The sequence below is a fragment of the Labrus bergylta genome, chromosome 4 (genome assembly GCF_963930695.1).
Source record: "Labrus bergylta chromosome 4, fLabBer1.1, whole genome shotgun sequence".
Lineage (NCBI taxonomy): Eukaryota > Metazoa > Chordata > Actinopteri > Labriformes > Labridae > Labrus > Labrus bergylta.
Genome location: NC_089198.1, coordinates 28110486 through 28127839, shown reverse-complemented (window position 1 = coordinate 28127839; position 17354 = coordinate 28110486). Strand labels below are relative to the sequence as shown.

Below are 17354 nucleotides of genomic sequence, written 5' to 3'. Positions count from 1 at the left end.
AGATATCGACAAGCAATTGTGTTTTTCTTATTGTTTTCACTGCTTCTTTAGTTGGTCTGAATGCTAAAATCGTTTGTAAATTAACATTTTAAAGCTATTATTTAAAAAAAATCTTCCCGGGGGGCCATGCCTCAGACCACCCTAGGGGGTTTGGATCCATGTCACCTTTTTAATCCCTGATCAGTTTGCACTCCTGTGTTCTAGAAGAAGCAGTTAAATGTCTGATGTCAAAGGGCTGCAAAGCTTTATTTTGCAATCGATTAATCTTCTTCTTCTATATTCATCGATAAATGGCTCGGCCTAAAAGAAAACTGATCTGTTCTGTTTGTTCTTTTATGCACGGTCTCAAACTCAAACATATTCTGTCCACTACAATATAAGGACAAGGATAAACTTAAAGTTGTTATGGTTAATCTAAAAAGCGTCTCACGTATTTCAATTTTCTACAGGTGAAGAAATGGAAAAGGAAACTACAAGTGGAAGTTTTATAAACTTAAGGTGAACAGACTTTAAAAACACATGATTTCAAGGTTACAAAGGTGCTCACTGGCTTGAATACTTCTCTTTGTTCTTTTCATGATTTGCACTTCAACTGTCATATTGTGCTGTAGACTATTGTATACTGGACCACTTCAGATGAAGCTACAGTCCTCTAACTGACAATCTGTCTGAAAGCACAGTGATTACATATTTTTCCTCTTACATGTAAATGTCTATTTCCTTTTGTCCGTCTCCCTCTCTTTCTCAAAACACACAATGGATAACAACTGACAGAAACCCTAATCCACAACTTCCCTCATTTTGACTCATACTTTGACAGCAACTCTGTCTCCCTCTCATCTCAACGTTTATTTTTCCTCCTGCTCTCTGCAGATACATAAGCTAACCTTTCTTGACTCCATCCTTCAACATGCCCCCAATTAAACTTCTGACCCAGACTATCCGTGCACTGGCTCACAAGCTTAAAAAAAGGACTTAAAAAAGTTATAAAGGCAAGGACCCAAGAAGAGTCAAACAAATTTCCCCTTGAAGAAACTCTCGAATCACTCTCACAATAGCATTAACATCTGGAATAAGTTTGCCAAAAAACGTACAATTTACAACAAAGCAATAAAATAAAAGATTCTAACTTATTCCCTGCATGAAATTTTTTGTTCAGATTAATTGACGATAACAGAACATCTATTATCATTTCAGTTTCCATTCTAACCCCAAATAAATACTAACAATTTCAAGATCGAATCTCATCATAACTAGAAATCACATGGTATTCACTGTATCATAACTCATGCATTCCCACTTTGTACTTTGTGTGCCCAAAGAAGTTGCTTTGTTACTATGAGTATGGTTGTACTGAGCTGGATATTGATCTGTGCTTGGATAGAGGGACTGGCTAGGATGACAAGGAGCTAAGTCTTTGAAAGGTTGAGTTGAAGGTGGCGTTCATTCATCCATTTATATTCATGACTAGATTCTTGCTGAGACTGTAACATCGTCTGGCAGGAATGACAGGAAGAGCTGGGTATCGTCAGCATAGCAGTGGTATGAGAAGCCATGAGAGTGGATTATTGAACCAAGTGAGCTTGTGTATATGATGAAGAGAAGGGGACCAAGCACTGACCCTTGGGGCACCCCTGTGGATAAACTGTACCCTTTAGACACTTCTCCCTTCCAAGACACTCTAAAAGATCGCCCGGAGAGGTAGGACATGAACCACCAGAGGGCAGATCCTGAGATGCCAAGTTCAGAGAGCTTTGATAGGAGGATTTGATAGTTAACTGTGTCAAAGGCAGCAGACAGGTCTAGCAGTAATAGAACTGAGGAGCAGCTGTGGGTCAGTCCTCACAATCTGACTGGCCAGTCCAAGTACCAAGCCAACACCCTAATCTATGATTGGCCATTTGCTTTATCAGAGGCGGGATTTATGAAAGCACCACTATTTGTTGTTTTGCAACAGGCTGCTAGTAGTTTTCTTTGAATTTCAATGTGGAATATCCCTTTCATTAGACCTTTAAATTGTGACCTTGGACAAAAATATTCTCTGTGAGTCCTCAAAGAAATAAGCCAAGAGAATTTAAATGTTGCCACTCTGTTGTGTTACATTTTAAAGTAAAAAAAAATGTGGTTGTGAATATCAAATCTTTTGGATGATAATATTTGACAGAAATATTTCCTTCTCCAAGGGGGGACATGACAGAGAAGGTTTGTAGAGTAATGAGTTAACAGCAGATATAGCTTAAGCTTCACTGACTGCATCCAAATGATTTCTACAGTAGGTCTCCACCCAACTGTTAAAATGTTTGCTTGTTGAGTAAGAAATGTTTGCTTGTTTCCATAAAACATTTTTTTCATTTATTGCAATACATTCCTGGATGTGTTTACCCTAAGATTATTATTCTAGGTGTGAACTGAGGATGCAATGGTAATGAAGCTGGCCCTGTTCCTGACAAGTTAGCAGTCAGTCACATTTAAATCTTATTATTGAGAAGTGTGAGAGAGTCAAGTATGTTTCTGTTCAGATTAATAACTCAATATAAAGCTACACTTGTAGAATACTGAGCACCCCAAGTGTTGTTTTTGGTTTCGGCTTTGTGGTACTGAATATTTTAGGTTATAAATATTTACTGCAGACATTGAAACACAATAAGTGAAGCACAGTATACTTGATGAAAATGTTTTTTGTTTAGGATTGGTCGGGGTGGTGTTAGACAGGAGGTATGCTTTTAGCATCCACAAAGAGATAAAAACGAACAGGAGGACCCAAGTGCAGAAACCAAAAACCACAAGGAAGCATAACATGGGTAGGAAGACGTTTTCTGGGAATGAAGAGGTGAACACTAGACACAGCTAATCAGACACAGGTGAGACTAACGACACAGATGATGACAATCAGGGCAATCAGAATGGAGGGAAACCAGACAAAAGGAGGAAGTGAGACAAGGCAAGACACACTGGGGACAAGTTTTACAGAGTAAAACAGGAAACACTAAAGACAAGACTAGGAAAATGCACAAACACAGGTAAAAGGGAAACACGAGGAAGTTGTAAGGAAGTTGTTTTGTTATAATAAACTTAAACTTATGTATCTTAGGCAAGTTCTGAAGTTGAAAGAAACATCTTATTCAGGGGTTTACGATATCTTCATGATGTTTTAGTCTTAAAAAAAAATGTACATCATGTTTAGATTTGATTTCTACGACCGAGGAAGGGTTACCATATGGAACCTGCACAACAACAACAACAACAACAAATCAGCGGAAAAAACATTCTGCCAATTGGATTATGAAACCAACATGCGGACAGAGAGCCCTGATGTTATCACAGCAATAACGGAGAAAAACCTTTCTTATTCTTCTTCTCCGAGCAGTTATATCACTGGGGATTTTCTGCAGCATCCATCACCTGCTGAGCACAGCAGCAGGTGAGCCTGACCATGAAATCTTTCATCTGAAAACTGTGTTTCACAATCTCATTCATATCATTCCAGCACAAAAGGATTATATTTCTATTACGGAAAACATTCATGTTTCATATTTTTGACAAAATATAAATTGAGGTGTGGCAGTATATAGTATACAGTATATAACTATTTTGGTTTTTATTAATGTGACTTTTGCAGCTTCAAATTTTAATTAAAGCCTCAATTATTAAAGCTGCTGCAGTAAATTAATTACTATTATATTTAATATACAAAGGTCACATTTGATTCACTTTCCTTTTGTAGCTGTTGAAATGTTTGTGCGATTAAGACTTACTAAATACAATCAAATTCACATTTCATTAAATCAGTTAAATTAACTTTCCGGGCATTAAGCTGATAGAGGTGATGGAGAGCTTTCATATAAATACCGTAGGAGTCAAGGAGTCTGAAGTCAACTTTAAAGCTGTTCCAGTCCAGCCAGCTGTGGTACAAACACAGGCAGCAGTTTTATGAGACAGCTGCTCACTGATGTATTGGATGACCTCATGATTGACCTTATCCCCAACGTGTCAATCACACTGTAAATCTCCTGTCAGTAAGAGAAGGCCTCTCTTATCGAATTAAAAAAACACCCTTTACCCTGAGTGTAGAAAATGTTAATACAAACCCATATACTGTACCTGGAGTGTTTAGGTTCAGCAGGGCCAGGGAATTGTGATTGAGAGAACTTCAGCAGCTGAACTGTTAATAGCAGGGGCTAATGATTTTTTTTTTTTTGACTGGTAAGGAAAAGAAATCAATATAAAAGGAAAAGTTTTAATAATGCCTTGTAAGTCATTGATATGCATGTCACTGAACCTGGACTGGTCGCCTGTCAATTACAGGGCTGACAGACAACCAGCCACACTCACAATACCTACCATACCTATAAGAAATTTTAGAGAGTTTAGATGCAATTGACCTAATGAGCTTTGTCTTTGGACTTTGGACAAATGCACAGGGAGAACATGCAAACACATTACTTATTCTATTAAACTGAATTAATTCAATGCTTGCAGTCTCTCTTTAACAAGATCTGTATTTCTGTGTTGCCACCGTAGACTGTGAACTCTGACACTAGTGGACAGCATCCCTCGCCCTCCCTCCTCTGAACCAGACAGAGACATATTACCCGAGTTAGGGTCTAGCATATTGTGAATTTGCAACCAGAGTCTGCCCAGTAGGGATCAGCTAGAAGAGCCATTTACTGATGTCACGCTGCGTCTGCTAACTAAAGCCTGAGACACACACTAAGAGAGTTTTAGAATCTCAAACGATTTAAATCAAAAATGTGGGACCACACACAATGTTCAGCAAATATTACTTACATGTATTCTAGTGAGGTTAGGTCAAGATGTAATGCAAAATGACAAATATGTGTTAATATTTTGTGTTTGAACCGCAAATCAAACCAGAATGTTGTTAATATTCATTTCAATCCATTAACATCCTTCTGAGTAAATTGGTTTTGATATCATAGCAGAGATTTTATTTAAAGTACGTCCTAATTTTATACGGAATTCAGCCAAACACAGTCTCCTTTCACGGTCTGTTACTGTATGACTTGTACGCTCTCCCACAGCAGCTCCATTCTGCTCATCAGCTTCATCCGGATGACCGTACGAGCAGGAGAGGAGCATGAGGTCCACACCAGAGAATTCATTAGCAGCCTAGAACTGCATGGCCCCATCACTTCTCTGCCTCTTAAGAGGTAGCCAATGGAATTCAGGCTAGTGGGCGGCCTCAGGCAATGACTCCACCACTCGCGGCAGGAGAACAGTAATTGGACTATGTGTGAGATAAATCCTGGTTCTGACAAGCTTCTCAGTGCACTGTCGCCTCGTCCCCGATACAAAGCTATCTCTCTGTCACTCCAGTGACCTGCAATAGCTTTGTAAGCTTTTCAGTGGAGGTCAGTGGAGTGACTGAAGGTCGCCTGTCAAATCTTCTAACTAAAACAAAAACACACACAGTAGTTTTAAGAAGGCAAAAGGAGGGCTGAAATACTTGAGAAATGTAACACTGCACTCCACATGTAGATTATGAAACTTGGTACTGTTTTATTTGAGAGTGATGATGTAGTACAACTCAGCTAGTCAACACTGTGCGGAGCATGAAGTATAAAGCATGTTAAATAGTTTCATTGGGTCATACAAAATATAATTCCTCTTTATCTACAGTGATAGTATATACCTTTTCCCTCCACAATCCTTCAGGAGCAATATCCTCTGCTATTTTTTGTACTGATAATGGAGTAAGAAATACCTTAATGTACAACTGCATATGTCTGTGGATAATGGAAGCATTACAGTAAATATGGTGTAGAAATAAACATCCAACATTAAATGACATTTGTTTACATTTGCCACAAAAAAAATTGAGGTGTGTGTGTTACTGTAAACTTAAAAAATAATAATATATTCTAATGTACTTAAAGGGTTAGTGCCGGAGTGAGGTTGTAAGGGATTTATACATTATTAATATATATACAATAATTACTGTCAGTGTATCAGCTACAGTAGATGACAATTGGCACACGACCAGTTCTGAGAAGATGAGTTTCAGAAAATCAAATGTTGTCTGATGGTAAGATGAAGCTTTGGAAATATGCAAGTTCACAGGAAAAAGGACTGTAGGTGTTAAGGTGGGTGTTTTTTAGATGTCTAAAATGTGTTTTTCTTTTTTCAAGCACTGTGAAGAAGAAATAGATCAACCTTCAGGTCTGAAACTGAGGCCAAAGCAAAGTCGCCATTTGTTTCTAATGGCAAGCAGGGCGCGAACCCACTGGTAAAAAAAAAGATAATTTTTTAATGACGTTTATCAGAAAATACTTCTTACTTCCTTTTATTTCAAACATCAAACATCATCAAACTTTTTCCCTAACAACCTACTGGTCTAAATCACTTCTTTCCTTCTTTTTCCATTAACCACTGAGAGATGATTTGTTGTGAGTAGAAGTGTGTTTATCTGTAACTGTACTGTTTGACTCTGAGGAAGACACAGTGCATCGAAACGTTAGTCCTTTGAACCTAAATTAAATTTGCCTTAAGTGGTTTGTGCGCTCCAGTACTTTCTTTGGATCACGTCTGAAAGAAGGAGTGCACTGAATTATATTTTTTTAATGTCTAAGGTCCTTCTCTGATAGCAGCGACCTCCATTTGTGGAGTGGCTACAGTGCCAGAGTTTCCAATTAATTCATATTTTTATAAGTATTCGTCCTTTTTAGAGTAAAATAGATCGGAGCAAGAGATGCTTTAGGTTGTGGCTTTAGGTTTACGGTTGACAAGGCAACACCTTGGTGGCCTTATTGAGCCATTCATTGTTCTAAATGAAACTCTACAGAGATGTCTGTTCATTTCTTTGTAGAATGTCAGAATAATCATCCAAGTGTATGTCACATTTACCAAGAATTATAAAAGCACATTGCAAACCAAGCTCAATAAACTAGATGGCAAACCAGCAGCCTCAAATGGTAGTCCAGACAGTACCAGGTGTCATAACAGTGGCCACGCCCACTTCCTATAAACACAGCTTTTTTCCCCCCTGCTGTATACATCAGCACGTTTTTTTGTCTGAATGTAACCAGCCCTGGTTTCTTCAAACTCAGAGAAAAAAACAACGACCATCTACTGTAGGAAATACACAGACTGTTGAAAACTGCTGCATACAACCCAACTTTAAAAAAAATTTGAACCAACCCTTTAAGCATTCATTACACATACAGTATGTACAAATGTATACAGGCCAGTAAAACAATTTAAAAAAAAAAGATCTTTCTTTTTCATTTGCTCAGATTTAGAACCAGCATGTTTTGCATCAGTTTCAGTTGTTAAGTCAAAGTATTGTGTCAGACATGCATGCATGGTGTTGCATGATCAAATATGGATCAGATGTTTTCAGTCATAGGGTATAACATTGTTCTGTGAATGGGAAAAGGAATTGCACTACTATTGACTTTTTGCTGATCACTGGCAAGGCTTTTCCATTAACATAATCTCTAACAAAGCAATTTGGCTATTTACATTGTATAAATAGGAATGTTATATTATCTCCCAGCAGAGTACCACCTCTACTTCTGTGATTGTGTACAGGAGACATTTTTTATGTTTTTCTCTGCACAGGTGAGATCTTTACGTCTTTTCTTCCGCACGCTGTTCGTCGTTGTAACGTAACGTCTTCATCCTCTCCTGTCTGTTGCTTGGCAAAGTTGACAAACACCTGCACAACAGACACCCTGAATCAGTACAACATTAACGTGGTGAGCACAAACAGGTACACAAGACCCATGATGCATGGTGATTTCAAGGTCAAGTCAAGATATCAGTTACAGTATGAACGTTAAAAGTTTGAACTTAAAGAAATAAGATAGAAATCAAATGTTAAACACATTGGATTTCTATCTTATTTCTTTAAGTTCAAACTTGAGAGATGTAAAAAAAAAAGATGTAAATATAAACATATATGTTTGTGAAGCACTTGTTTAAAGGACCAATATGTAACCCTGACACCTTAGTGTTTAAAATGGGTACTGCATTCCAAATTCAAAACATTGAAGAGAGCTATTTCCCCCTGCCCCCTCCTCCCTTGAGCCAATGTGACACTGAAGCGTCACTTTATCCCCTTTATCTCTTTATCTCCAATATTTATCCCAGTTTTCTGGTCGTGGAGTTTATTAGAAAAATGCAGAGGCTTTTTAGGTCGGGTAGAATCAGTTATATCTGAACCAGTTGGCTTGCCCCGCTTCGTTTGCTGCAACACCTGTTGGTTTGCCATTTTTCCGGGCAAGCCGAGGGGCGCCTAAAACATCTGTGTGGGGAGCCTTAAAATCACCTACCTTCTCTGGTCAAAACCATTTCAGACCATTCACCTGCTGTATTGTTGGGAGAGAAGCCAGCACTTCAACATGTTTCCTTAATGTCTGATTATATAGTAAGGTCACATTATCAATATATTCAGTAGATATATTACATATTGCATAAAGCACTTTGAATTCCCTGGTGTCTGAAAGGTGATATATAAATAAACTTGCCTTGCCTATTGGACCTTTGAGTATAAATTTAATTTCTGCATTTTTTGATAGTGAATCAAAATGCTTCATGTGTGGTTTAGTAGGAAGCATGTGTTGATTAAATTGAGAGATTTTTAAACAAATTTCAACATGATTTATTATAGAAACCCTGAAGTAAAATTAGATTTCTTTATTTTTTCTAAGTTCTACATGCAGCAATTGTTAGTTAAATGTATAGCAAGTAATATGATTGACAAACCCTTTCATATTCATAAGACAAGCTGCTCTGTCTGTTCAGTTTTGTGTTTTACCTGGTCCAGTGTTGTCTGGGAAACAGAGTAGTCTTCGATGCTGAGTCTCTCTTTATTGGCCACCACTAGCTGAAATACCCTGGCTAGAGAGGTGGTGGCGATTTCGTACTGCAGCGTGTTGTAGTGCTTCTCCCTCTGAATGCAGCCAGGGAAGCTGCTCTCCATGAAGTTCTCTACAGGCTGCAGGTCTGGGGACGAGCCCGCTTTAGCTGCCTTGATTTTCATGGTCACTACATAGCCGTCACCAAATCTGGATGAAGGAAAAATGTCATTAAAGGGTTGAACTCTTTTTGAAATATAAATGTAGATGCTTACATTTACTGTACAGTGATGCTGAAGAACCTTGATTTATCATATTGTAAAGGTTCAGAAATAAGCATACACATTTTTTTTAAACCTTGGATATGCCATTACACTCTTCAGTAGCGATGATGAAATGACATCCGATGAAACATTGAAATGTGCTTTTAAAGTTTTTGGATCCTTTAAAACTGTTCTTAATTCTTTATATCTTCTGAATCTATCGTAATTCCAAATTACAGAAGAGTTGTTTTCTTTCACTAAAGGGTCTTTATCGTCCATCTCCTCTTCACTGTTCTCTCTTTCCTCAGCAATCATGCTGTCAAACATCACCATAGCAAAGTGCACACAAACTAATCTAAAGATAGCTCACTGTCATCTACTGTATAACGCATGGACGTACTGTCAGTGATGTTGACCACTGGTTTTTGAAGAGGCATTTTGAAGCCAAATGTTGGCGATCACCATATTGGAAATACTATTTCCAACTAACTTTTAGACAATCTTGTAACAAGCAAAGAGCTGGAACCACACCCACATGTATGTCAAACTCTTAGCTTTCAAACAATCAAAACAAATGAGTTCTAAAAGATAAGTTATAGAGACCAAAACTGTTCGTTTTTTTTAAACAGGCTGTAAACACATTTATGTCTGTAATAATGATCATTCCAATAGGTGACCTCATGGGGAGTCCTTGGCTTTTGGAGTCAGACTCAAGTGGACACTCAGGGAACTGCAGTTTACGACACTTCCACATTGGCTTAATTTTTCACCACCAGAGGTTGCCACTTGTTCATAGCTAGCTGGAGCTTCATCTGATTGGTTCAATATTGTGAGTGAATGACGAATATTTCCAGGACTTTTTCTTTTTGTTATTAATCGCAATTCAGGTAGTTTATTGCAATGTGTTTATTGCACATGCTCATACATTATAATATAATAATAATTCTGAAATTACGACCACACAAACCTGCAGAAAAGTCTCTTACTTGTATTTGAGATGTTGGATTGTGCCCAGACACTTGAATGTCCCGTTGACCATGATGGCCAGTCGAGTGCAGAGAGCCTCACACTCCTCCATACTGGTGAAAAAACAAGTATAATCCATCTTTATTTTTACTGCTGCTGTTTCATGTGTACGAGTAATCAATCATAATTTCCCTCATCTAAATGTGAAAACTAGTCCTGATGTCATCAACAGCCATTGGCAGAAAAGTTAACTGTTCGGTCAGCTGTGGCAGCTGCTGTGTGAAGTGGAGTAATGAGTAATGTCATTGGATGTCAAACCTGTGTGATGTAAGCACCACCGCCCTGCCGTCCTGAATCACACTCATGATGGCATTCCACAGGAAGCGTCGAGAGTGAGGGTCCATCCCCGTCGTGGGCTCGTCCTGAACACACACACAACCCCAAACAAACAACAAAACTTGACTCTCTGAGCGCATAATTCCATATGAACCGAGACCAAATCCTTTTCTCTATCAGCATATGGCAAAGATCTCACATTCATGCCAATTTGAATCTAACTGCGCCTCTGCCTGCCAATGTATAAAACATTGCAGGCCAGGCTTGACTGGGCCCATATGGCTTCCCATCTGGATCCATAGACCATTTCATTGATAAATCCCTACATGAAGCCCAAAAAACCCCAAACAATGGGCTCCTCGTCATTGGCTAGCTCACCAGCAGCACCAAAGCTGGGCAGCCAATCATGGCGATGGCTGTGGAGAGTTTGCGCCTGTTGCCTCCGCTGTAGGTCACCGCACAGCGGCCCGCATATTCAGTCAGACCCAGCTTCTGGATGCCCCACTCTGCCACCTACAGGAGAAACCGAATTTATATATATGCTTTCATTTTTAAAGCAGACAACCATTACCTTTAATGAAATAGAAGAGACAAGTATTTGTCCACTTTTTGCATTCAACAGCAGGAAGTTTGTCTTTCACTAACATATGACTTGCACACCAGGTTCCTAATGATAAATATTGAAGGGATGTTCACAATTAAAATTAAAAGTGCTGTGTGCAGTGTGAGGTAACAGGTTTACGCTTAAGTGTCCTTAATGAATAAGATATTTTAGGGAACCTAAACACTATTTTTTAATGAATGTTTTCTTTTCAAAGGCAACTCTGTACCATTGCTCTGAAGGCAGAAGCTGAAAATTAAATTAAAGGATTACTATGTAACCACTGTGGAAGTTTTGAAAAGGTAAAGGACTGGTTTAACACAATGGAGGTCTTTTAAAAGCCTCCTGCTGAAAACTATACTTTTCACATCAATGTTGCAACACAATTAAAAAGATAAAACAAACATGATCACACAGTGAACAGCAGGAAAGAGACAATTGCCATGACATAACTAAAAATAACCGACAGATACAAAGCTCTGTGTGCAGTGCTTAACAGTGGTTTCCCTTGCAGAATAAAAAACCTCCTTAGGCAGGAAAAGATGTTTTAAAGCAGCAGGAGTCTCACTCACTCTGGGGATCTCAGACTCTGGTACCCCTCTGAGACGAGCATACAGGTACAGATGCTCCCTGCCGGTTAGGAGCTCATCAATGGCGTCAAACTGAGGGCAGTAGCCCATGTTCTGGTGCACGTCCAGAATCTCTGACAGGATGCTGCAAAAATAAATAAATAAATAAAAAACACACCAAAAACAACATGAGGTGTCAATCACTGATGTGAGCCAGTAGAGCAAATAACAGAGCAAGAAAAACAAACACTCAACTATTCTCAGTGGGGTTAATGATACAGTCATTATTTAAGAGCTAACAGGAGGCGCAGTCATCTCAACTACACTGTTCTAAAAGAGGATTCAATTCATTGGTTCAAAATCATTATTAAGTATGTAGAATCACAGAGCAGTGAAAGGGTAAGATGTACTTCAGCAACTCAGAAATACATCTTTATTCAGTGAATGTTTATTCATAGCATATTTTCTTTGGTTTAATACTTGAATCTCTTTTTTATATAGCCTTAAAAAATCCTTGAAAATAAAATATTTGGTTGAAATGCATCCACGCTGAAGCTTTAGCCTGTGAGGTTGGGGCACAAGTTCATGTTGCAGTATTATTACTGGGGTTCAATGCCAAAAACGTCTTGGAACAGATGTGATAAATGTTGAGTTTGTCTTTGAACAAAGACTTTGAATCACCTGGGTTGTAAAAGAGGTTTAGTATCCAACAATGGTTTGAATGCACTCAGAGGGGTTTATTTATTTATTAAGATAAGTGCATTACTCTTCAAAGATGTGAACGGATAAAACTTTAACAACATAATGACTCTGACGCAGCTTCAAAACAAAAAGAAACTATAAAAGATTTTAACATTTTGACATCAAGCTCTCCTATTTGAGAGAACCTCATGTGTGGATTTCATAGTCGGATAGTGTCATTAAACAGACGAATGTCAGATTGACCTTCCTGTGATTAAACTTTCTAACTCAATGGACTGTTTCTGGTCCTCTCCCATCTGGAACTGCATGTCTGGATAAGACTGAGAGCAAAGTTTTTATTTTACAAATACCATCTGATCCAGCCCCGGAGCAGGGCTTGTATCCAATGGACCGGGGGATAGTTTTGACTGATCTTTATGTACCTGTATCCAGCCACAGTGGCCTCCCCAGAGCTGACATCAGTGTCACCAGTCAGCATTTTGAAGGTCGTCGTCTTTCCAGCTCCATTAACTCCCAGGAGACCAAAACACTACACACAGGATAAAAGACAATCAGTGTCTGGGTACGAGGACAGGCTCAGCTGAAATACAGAGAATGACTCTAATGAACATATTCTATCCGGCTTCATTAAGTCACAAGAAATGTCCTTGTTCATGAATTAATAAAAAAATATATGAACATTTCAACATCATGAGACCAGATATAGAGTAACTTCATAATTACAGCTGCTGATGGTAAACGACTACTACTACCTATCATCTGTGTCTCACACACTATGTGGCAGATCTTTCAGTGTGTATCATTAGTAAACACAGAGAGAGGGAGAGAGAGAGAGAAATCTTGATTTATATGAATATAAAAAACACAGAGGGAGCTGTCAGTGTAAACAAACTCAGCGACTTTACCTCTCCTGCAGGAACACCAACACAAATCTGGTCCACAGCTGCCCTCTTCCTGCCCACATACGTCTGTGCAGAGAGAGGAGGCAAACTATAAAGGCAGGCTGTGTGTGTGTGCAGCACTCTAACAACAAATACCAGAAATTCAGAGATACAAAATCATACAATAAAATACACCACACCCGTTATTATGTTATCATCAGCATGTCTTTGTTCTGAATGATAGTATGTTTTTATTTTCACACATTGTCGGCTTATAGTCTTTCTTTTTTTATGTAAATATTTTATTAATCCAGAGGGGAAATTCTGGTTTACACTCTGCTATTGAGAGACAGGCTTCTCACACACATAGGCCGAATCAAACAAATGCACAGTCTACACACTGCTAGACAGGGAGCAAGCCAGAGCTGTTGGGTTCAGAGTGACCTGGCACCTCTCCAGCCACCATACTTTGTTCCCCACCGGGACAGTGACCCTCTGGTTCCCAACCAATGGGCCTACAGACTGAGCTACTGCCGCCCCCGATTGATGTTTATCCAAACTCTGTGTTCAAACAATAATGAAGACTGAGAGTATAACAATCTGTGAGGGTGGATCGATTTAAACCTTGATTCAATTTAAGAAATTGTACAAATATATTTTCAACAGGTGACGGTAAGAGGAGAGATTATTACAGCTGGTTAAATGTATTGATTCATGAACTTATTTGATCTGCTTTTTACACAGGGGAGGCATTTGTGTTATCAGTAGGTAATATGAACTAGAAAGTAGACAAGAGTTAAGATAAGGTACATGTAAACTTCATCCTACTCCTTCTGGAACATATACTGCTTGTTTTGTGTTGAATACGGTAGCTGATGTGGTTGTTTAGGTTGAACTTTCATATTGTGTCTTCCTTTTGTTATTTATTATTTTTAGACTTCTATATATCAACATGTTTGACATAAAAGTCTCACTCAGGCAAGTAGTGTTGTATTACTGGAAATAGGTCTCAAGAGGGGTCTAATTGAGTGACACGCCCCCTTGCACACAGATGATGATTTTTCATTGATATTTATGGTCTTGGTCTTGATCCCTAAATGTCTGTTTGCTCTAACTGAATCTGTAAGTTATTTTAGCAGTGTTGTTGTGTAGCTTTTGTCATCCAAATATTTACCCGATGAAGACATGGAGCTGGTAACTGTCTGCTAATAACATTAAAAGGACTTGGGACTCCATTTTTATTTATTTTTTAGTTATATACTTTTTTTTGTTTTTTTGTTTTTGTCTTTCATCTAAATCATCGTTTAAGGATGACAGGAGAAATACAAGTGAGGGCTAAACGTATCGCTCTTGTACATCTAATATGCTAATGACAGTCTGAAGTATATCAAATACCTTAGAGAGGTCTCTGATCTGCAGGATGTCTGTGTTGCTCCCTCCTTCATTAATCCTCCTCCTCTCTGCTGCCACGTCTACGTCCTCATCTTGTTTCTGACTGTGTTTGCTCTCTGATAACCTGAAGGATTCACACATAAAAAAAATTAAAAAATGAAAAGACCGTATCCAAAACAGCTTCCCCATATCTATCGGTTGAGGTGTTTTAGTTTTGACCCTCTGTGAAAGAATCTTCCTGGTTAAATGAAATGTCATGACACTGGTCTCTTACCAGTGGTCAATGAAGAAGCGGTACTGGATCAGAAGATTGAGAATAAAGTACACAAAGCCTTCCACCGCCATGAAAGCGATATTCTTCCCCACAAAGTCCCAGCGGAAAGGGTCCTGTGTGAACTCTTCACCTGAAATCAGAGACAGGGTTGTTCTGAATTTGAGCCTTTTGTTCACTCAGGACAAAGTTAATGTGTTTTTTTTAGCTTTACAAACTTAATTTCCCAGACAGCCACAACAGCTATAACTGAATACCACATTCCTATGAGCTAGGTTTTATTGCAGAGAAGAGCTGCAACGAACAACAGACATAAACCAGATGAAATGATGGAGGTACCTTCAGGGAACTTCATCAGCTTAAATGGTCAACGAGTAAATCCTACTTACCAAATCTGGCATAGACATCAGTAACAGCCTGGTTCATGGCCATGTCGATGAGTCCTCGCCCCAGGCAAAAGTGAGGGAGCACCAGCAGGCCTTTCTTCAGCCACTCATTGAACATCAGCAAAGGCTGTATCACACATGTACACACATATTCACATTTAGGGTTAGGAGTGCAGGGGTTAAATAATACTGCAGATCACAGTGTGCATTGTACACAAATAAACAATCACCCTGACCAGATGAATCCTGTAACTTATCTCTGATGCTCAGTATTGCTCTGAAAAGCATCATGTTTATTATATTCTATGTCCTGAACTGCAGTGCACCCAAACACAAACAGCTCCTGCAAACGTGTGGAAAAAAATGCAATAAAGAAGTCTAAAGTTTTGAATACTGCAGGTTTTTACCCATTATTCACTTTACTAACTATCTGAACTCAAGCAACACTTCTCAGCAACACTTCTTCCTGACGGTGCTGAGCAGGTCTCATAAAGTTAGTTCATCATATGTTTGCAACTGACCAGCGAACATAACGGTGCCTTAATCAGCTGCAGAGTCATTTCTTTTCTTTCAGAAGTTGGCCAAGACCACAGTAAAGCTTAAAGGAGCCAGTATTAGACATTCATTTATCAGCCAATCAGAAAGAAATCTAAGTGATTGCTGATAATGCTATGTGTGAATAGATCCTTATCATACAAAGTGATACAAACTTGTTCAGGTGTTTACAAGACCTGATGTAAAAATTGGTGAATAAATCGTCTTAGTTGTATGTTTATGAGCGAGTTTTTCCTCCTGCATCAATCTACTGTACGATCTATGCGTCCTCACCCGATTGTTTTCGAAAAGCTCCAGGATGAAGGTGATGGCGCTGCTGTTGATGCCTATGAACAGGTTGATGCAGGAGAGTGACACATACGCAGTACTGGGGATGTTGAAAATGTAAGACATGGGATACATCATGGGCGTAACTGACCACCTGTAAGACCGGAGGGGAAGAAGAAAAATAAATCATTACATTTCAGGGTTCATGGTCATTGTCTTGTTCCTGTTTTCTCTTCTGAAGTTAATTTCCTTTGTGTTGTAATCAAAGGTTTAAAATCCAGTTGTATTTTATCGTTAAGTAAGGTTATAAACTGCAAAACAAAATGCATCCATATCAAAAAAAGCAAAGTCTTACCCATAAAGTAGAAGGAGTGTTACGAGGGCGGGCAGGTTGGATGGTGATGTGTAACATTTTTTGTCAAAAGCCATGAAAATGCCAACCACCATTGCAGTGCTGAGAGTGTAGTTCATCTAGAGCAAAAAAAAACATTAACATGAGAGCTATCAATGATTGTAGAAAAATAACCAAATACATGATACTAGTTTACTGCAAAGGGGTTAATTTATTGAGTCTATATTCACTAACTGGATATCTTAGATCGATTTTAACTCCATTGTTGTTGACTCCATCCCTCTGACTCACCATGTCCCAGAAGAAGTTGGCCACCCAGTACACCAAAGGGCTGACGCCGCTCACAAACTGCAGGTGTTTGGCCTTGGTCACACGCTCCTGGATGAGGTAGAGGACAAAGCTGGCAGGGATGAAGGACATGGCGAAAATGACACAGATCGCCACCACAGCGTCTACTGAAGTGGTCAACCTGGAGGGAGAAGCAGATAGAGTCAGAGCTTTAGTTTCTGGTCTTTGACCGTGACGTCTTCTGAATATATGTGCCATTACAGTTTGTGTAACCTACAAGAGATGGGCAGTTACATGAAAAAACGAATCCTTGTGAAAATGATTAAATCCTAAATTCAACTATCTTCAAAGGGGAATAAAAAGGTGTGAGATAATGAGTCAACCTAAAATGCATTCATTCAAAATGCTAACATAATGGTAAAAGCTTCTGGGAGGAACTTTCGGGTTTGTCCCGATTTTGGCGCCCCTTGTGGTCAAAGGGGTGGTGCTTATCTCAGCTGATCTTGTCCTGGTAATGTGTAAATTTTGTTTTCTGACAGAAAATCTCACCCTGCTTTGTTTTTAAAGGTCAAATCAAACTTTGGTTTGTAACATTTTTAAAAAGCAGGCTGTTTCTGCAGCTGATACCAACCCCACAGCAGGGGTGACAGGAATACAATAACACAACTATATAAAAAATAATCTGCTCTGATGTTCTGGCTTGCTT

General features: G+C 38.9%; 1 protein-coding gene across 1 annotated transcript in view; it reads right to left on the bottom strand.

Moving 5' to 3' along the window:
* Positions 1-5496: 5496 nt before the first annotated feature.
* LOC109981112 (retinal-specific phospholipid-transporting ATPase ABCA4-like) overlaps positions 5497-17354 on the bottom strand; it is a 44595-nt gene continuing 32737 nt past the window's right edge. Inside the window, exons 37-50 of the mRNA XM_020629764.3 lie at positions 16652-16829; positions 16364-16479; positions 16015-16162; positions 15190-15313; positions 14804-14933; positions 14533-14653; positions 13162-13224; positions 12679-12785; positions 11558-11699; positions 10763-10897; positions 10367-10470; positions 10069-10161; positions 8780-9029; positions 5497-7678 (exon numbers count right to left, since the gene is read on the bottom strand). Of these exons, the coding sequence (XP_020485420.1) occupies positions 7562-7678; positions 8780-9029; positions 10069-10161; positions 10367-10470; positions 10763-10897; positions 11558-11699; positions 12679-12785; positions 13162-13224; positions 14533-14653; positions 14804-14933; positions 15190-15313; positions 16015-16162; positions 16364-16479; positions 16652-16829 (1828 nt within the window). The 3' untranslated portion in view covers positions 5497-7561. The remainder of the gene's footprint in view (positions 7679-8779; positions 9030-10068; positions 10162-10366; positions 10471-10762; positions 10898-11557; positions 11700-12678; positions 12786-13161; positions 13225-14532; positions 14654-14803; positions 14934-15189; positions 15314-16014; positions 16163-16363; positions 16480-16651; positions 16830-17354) is intronic.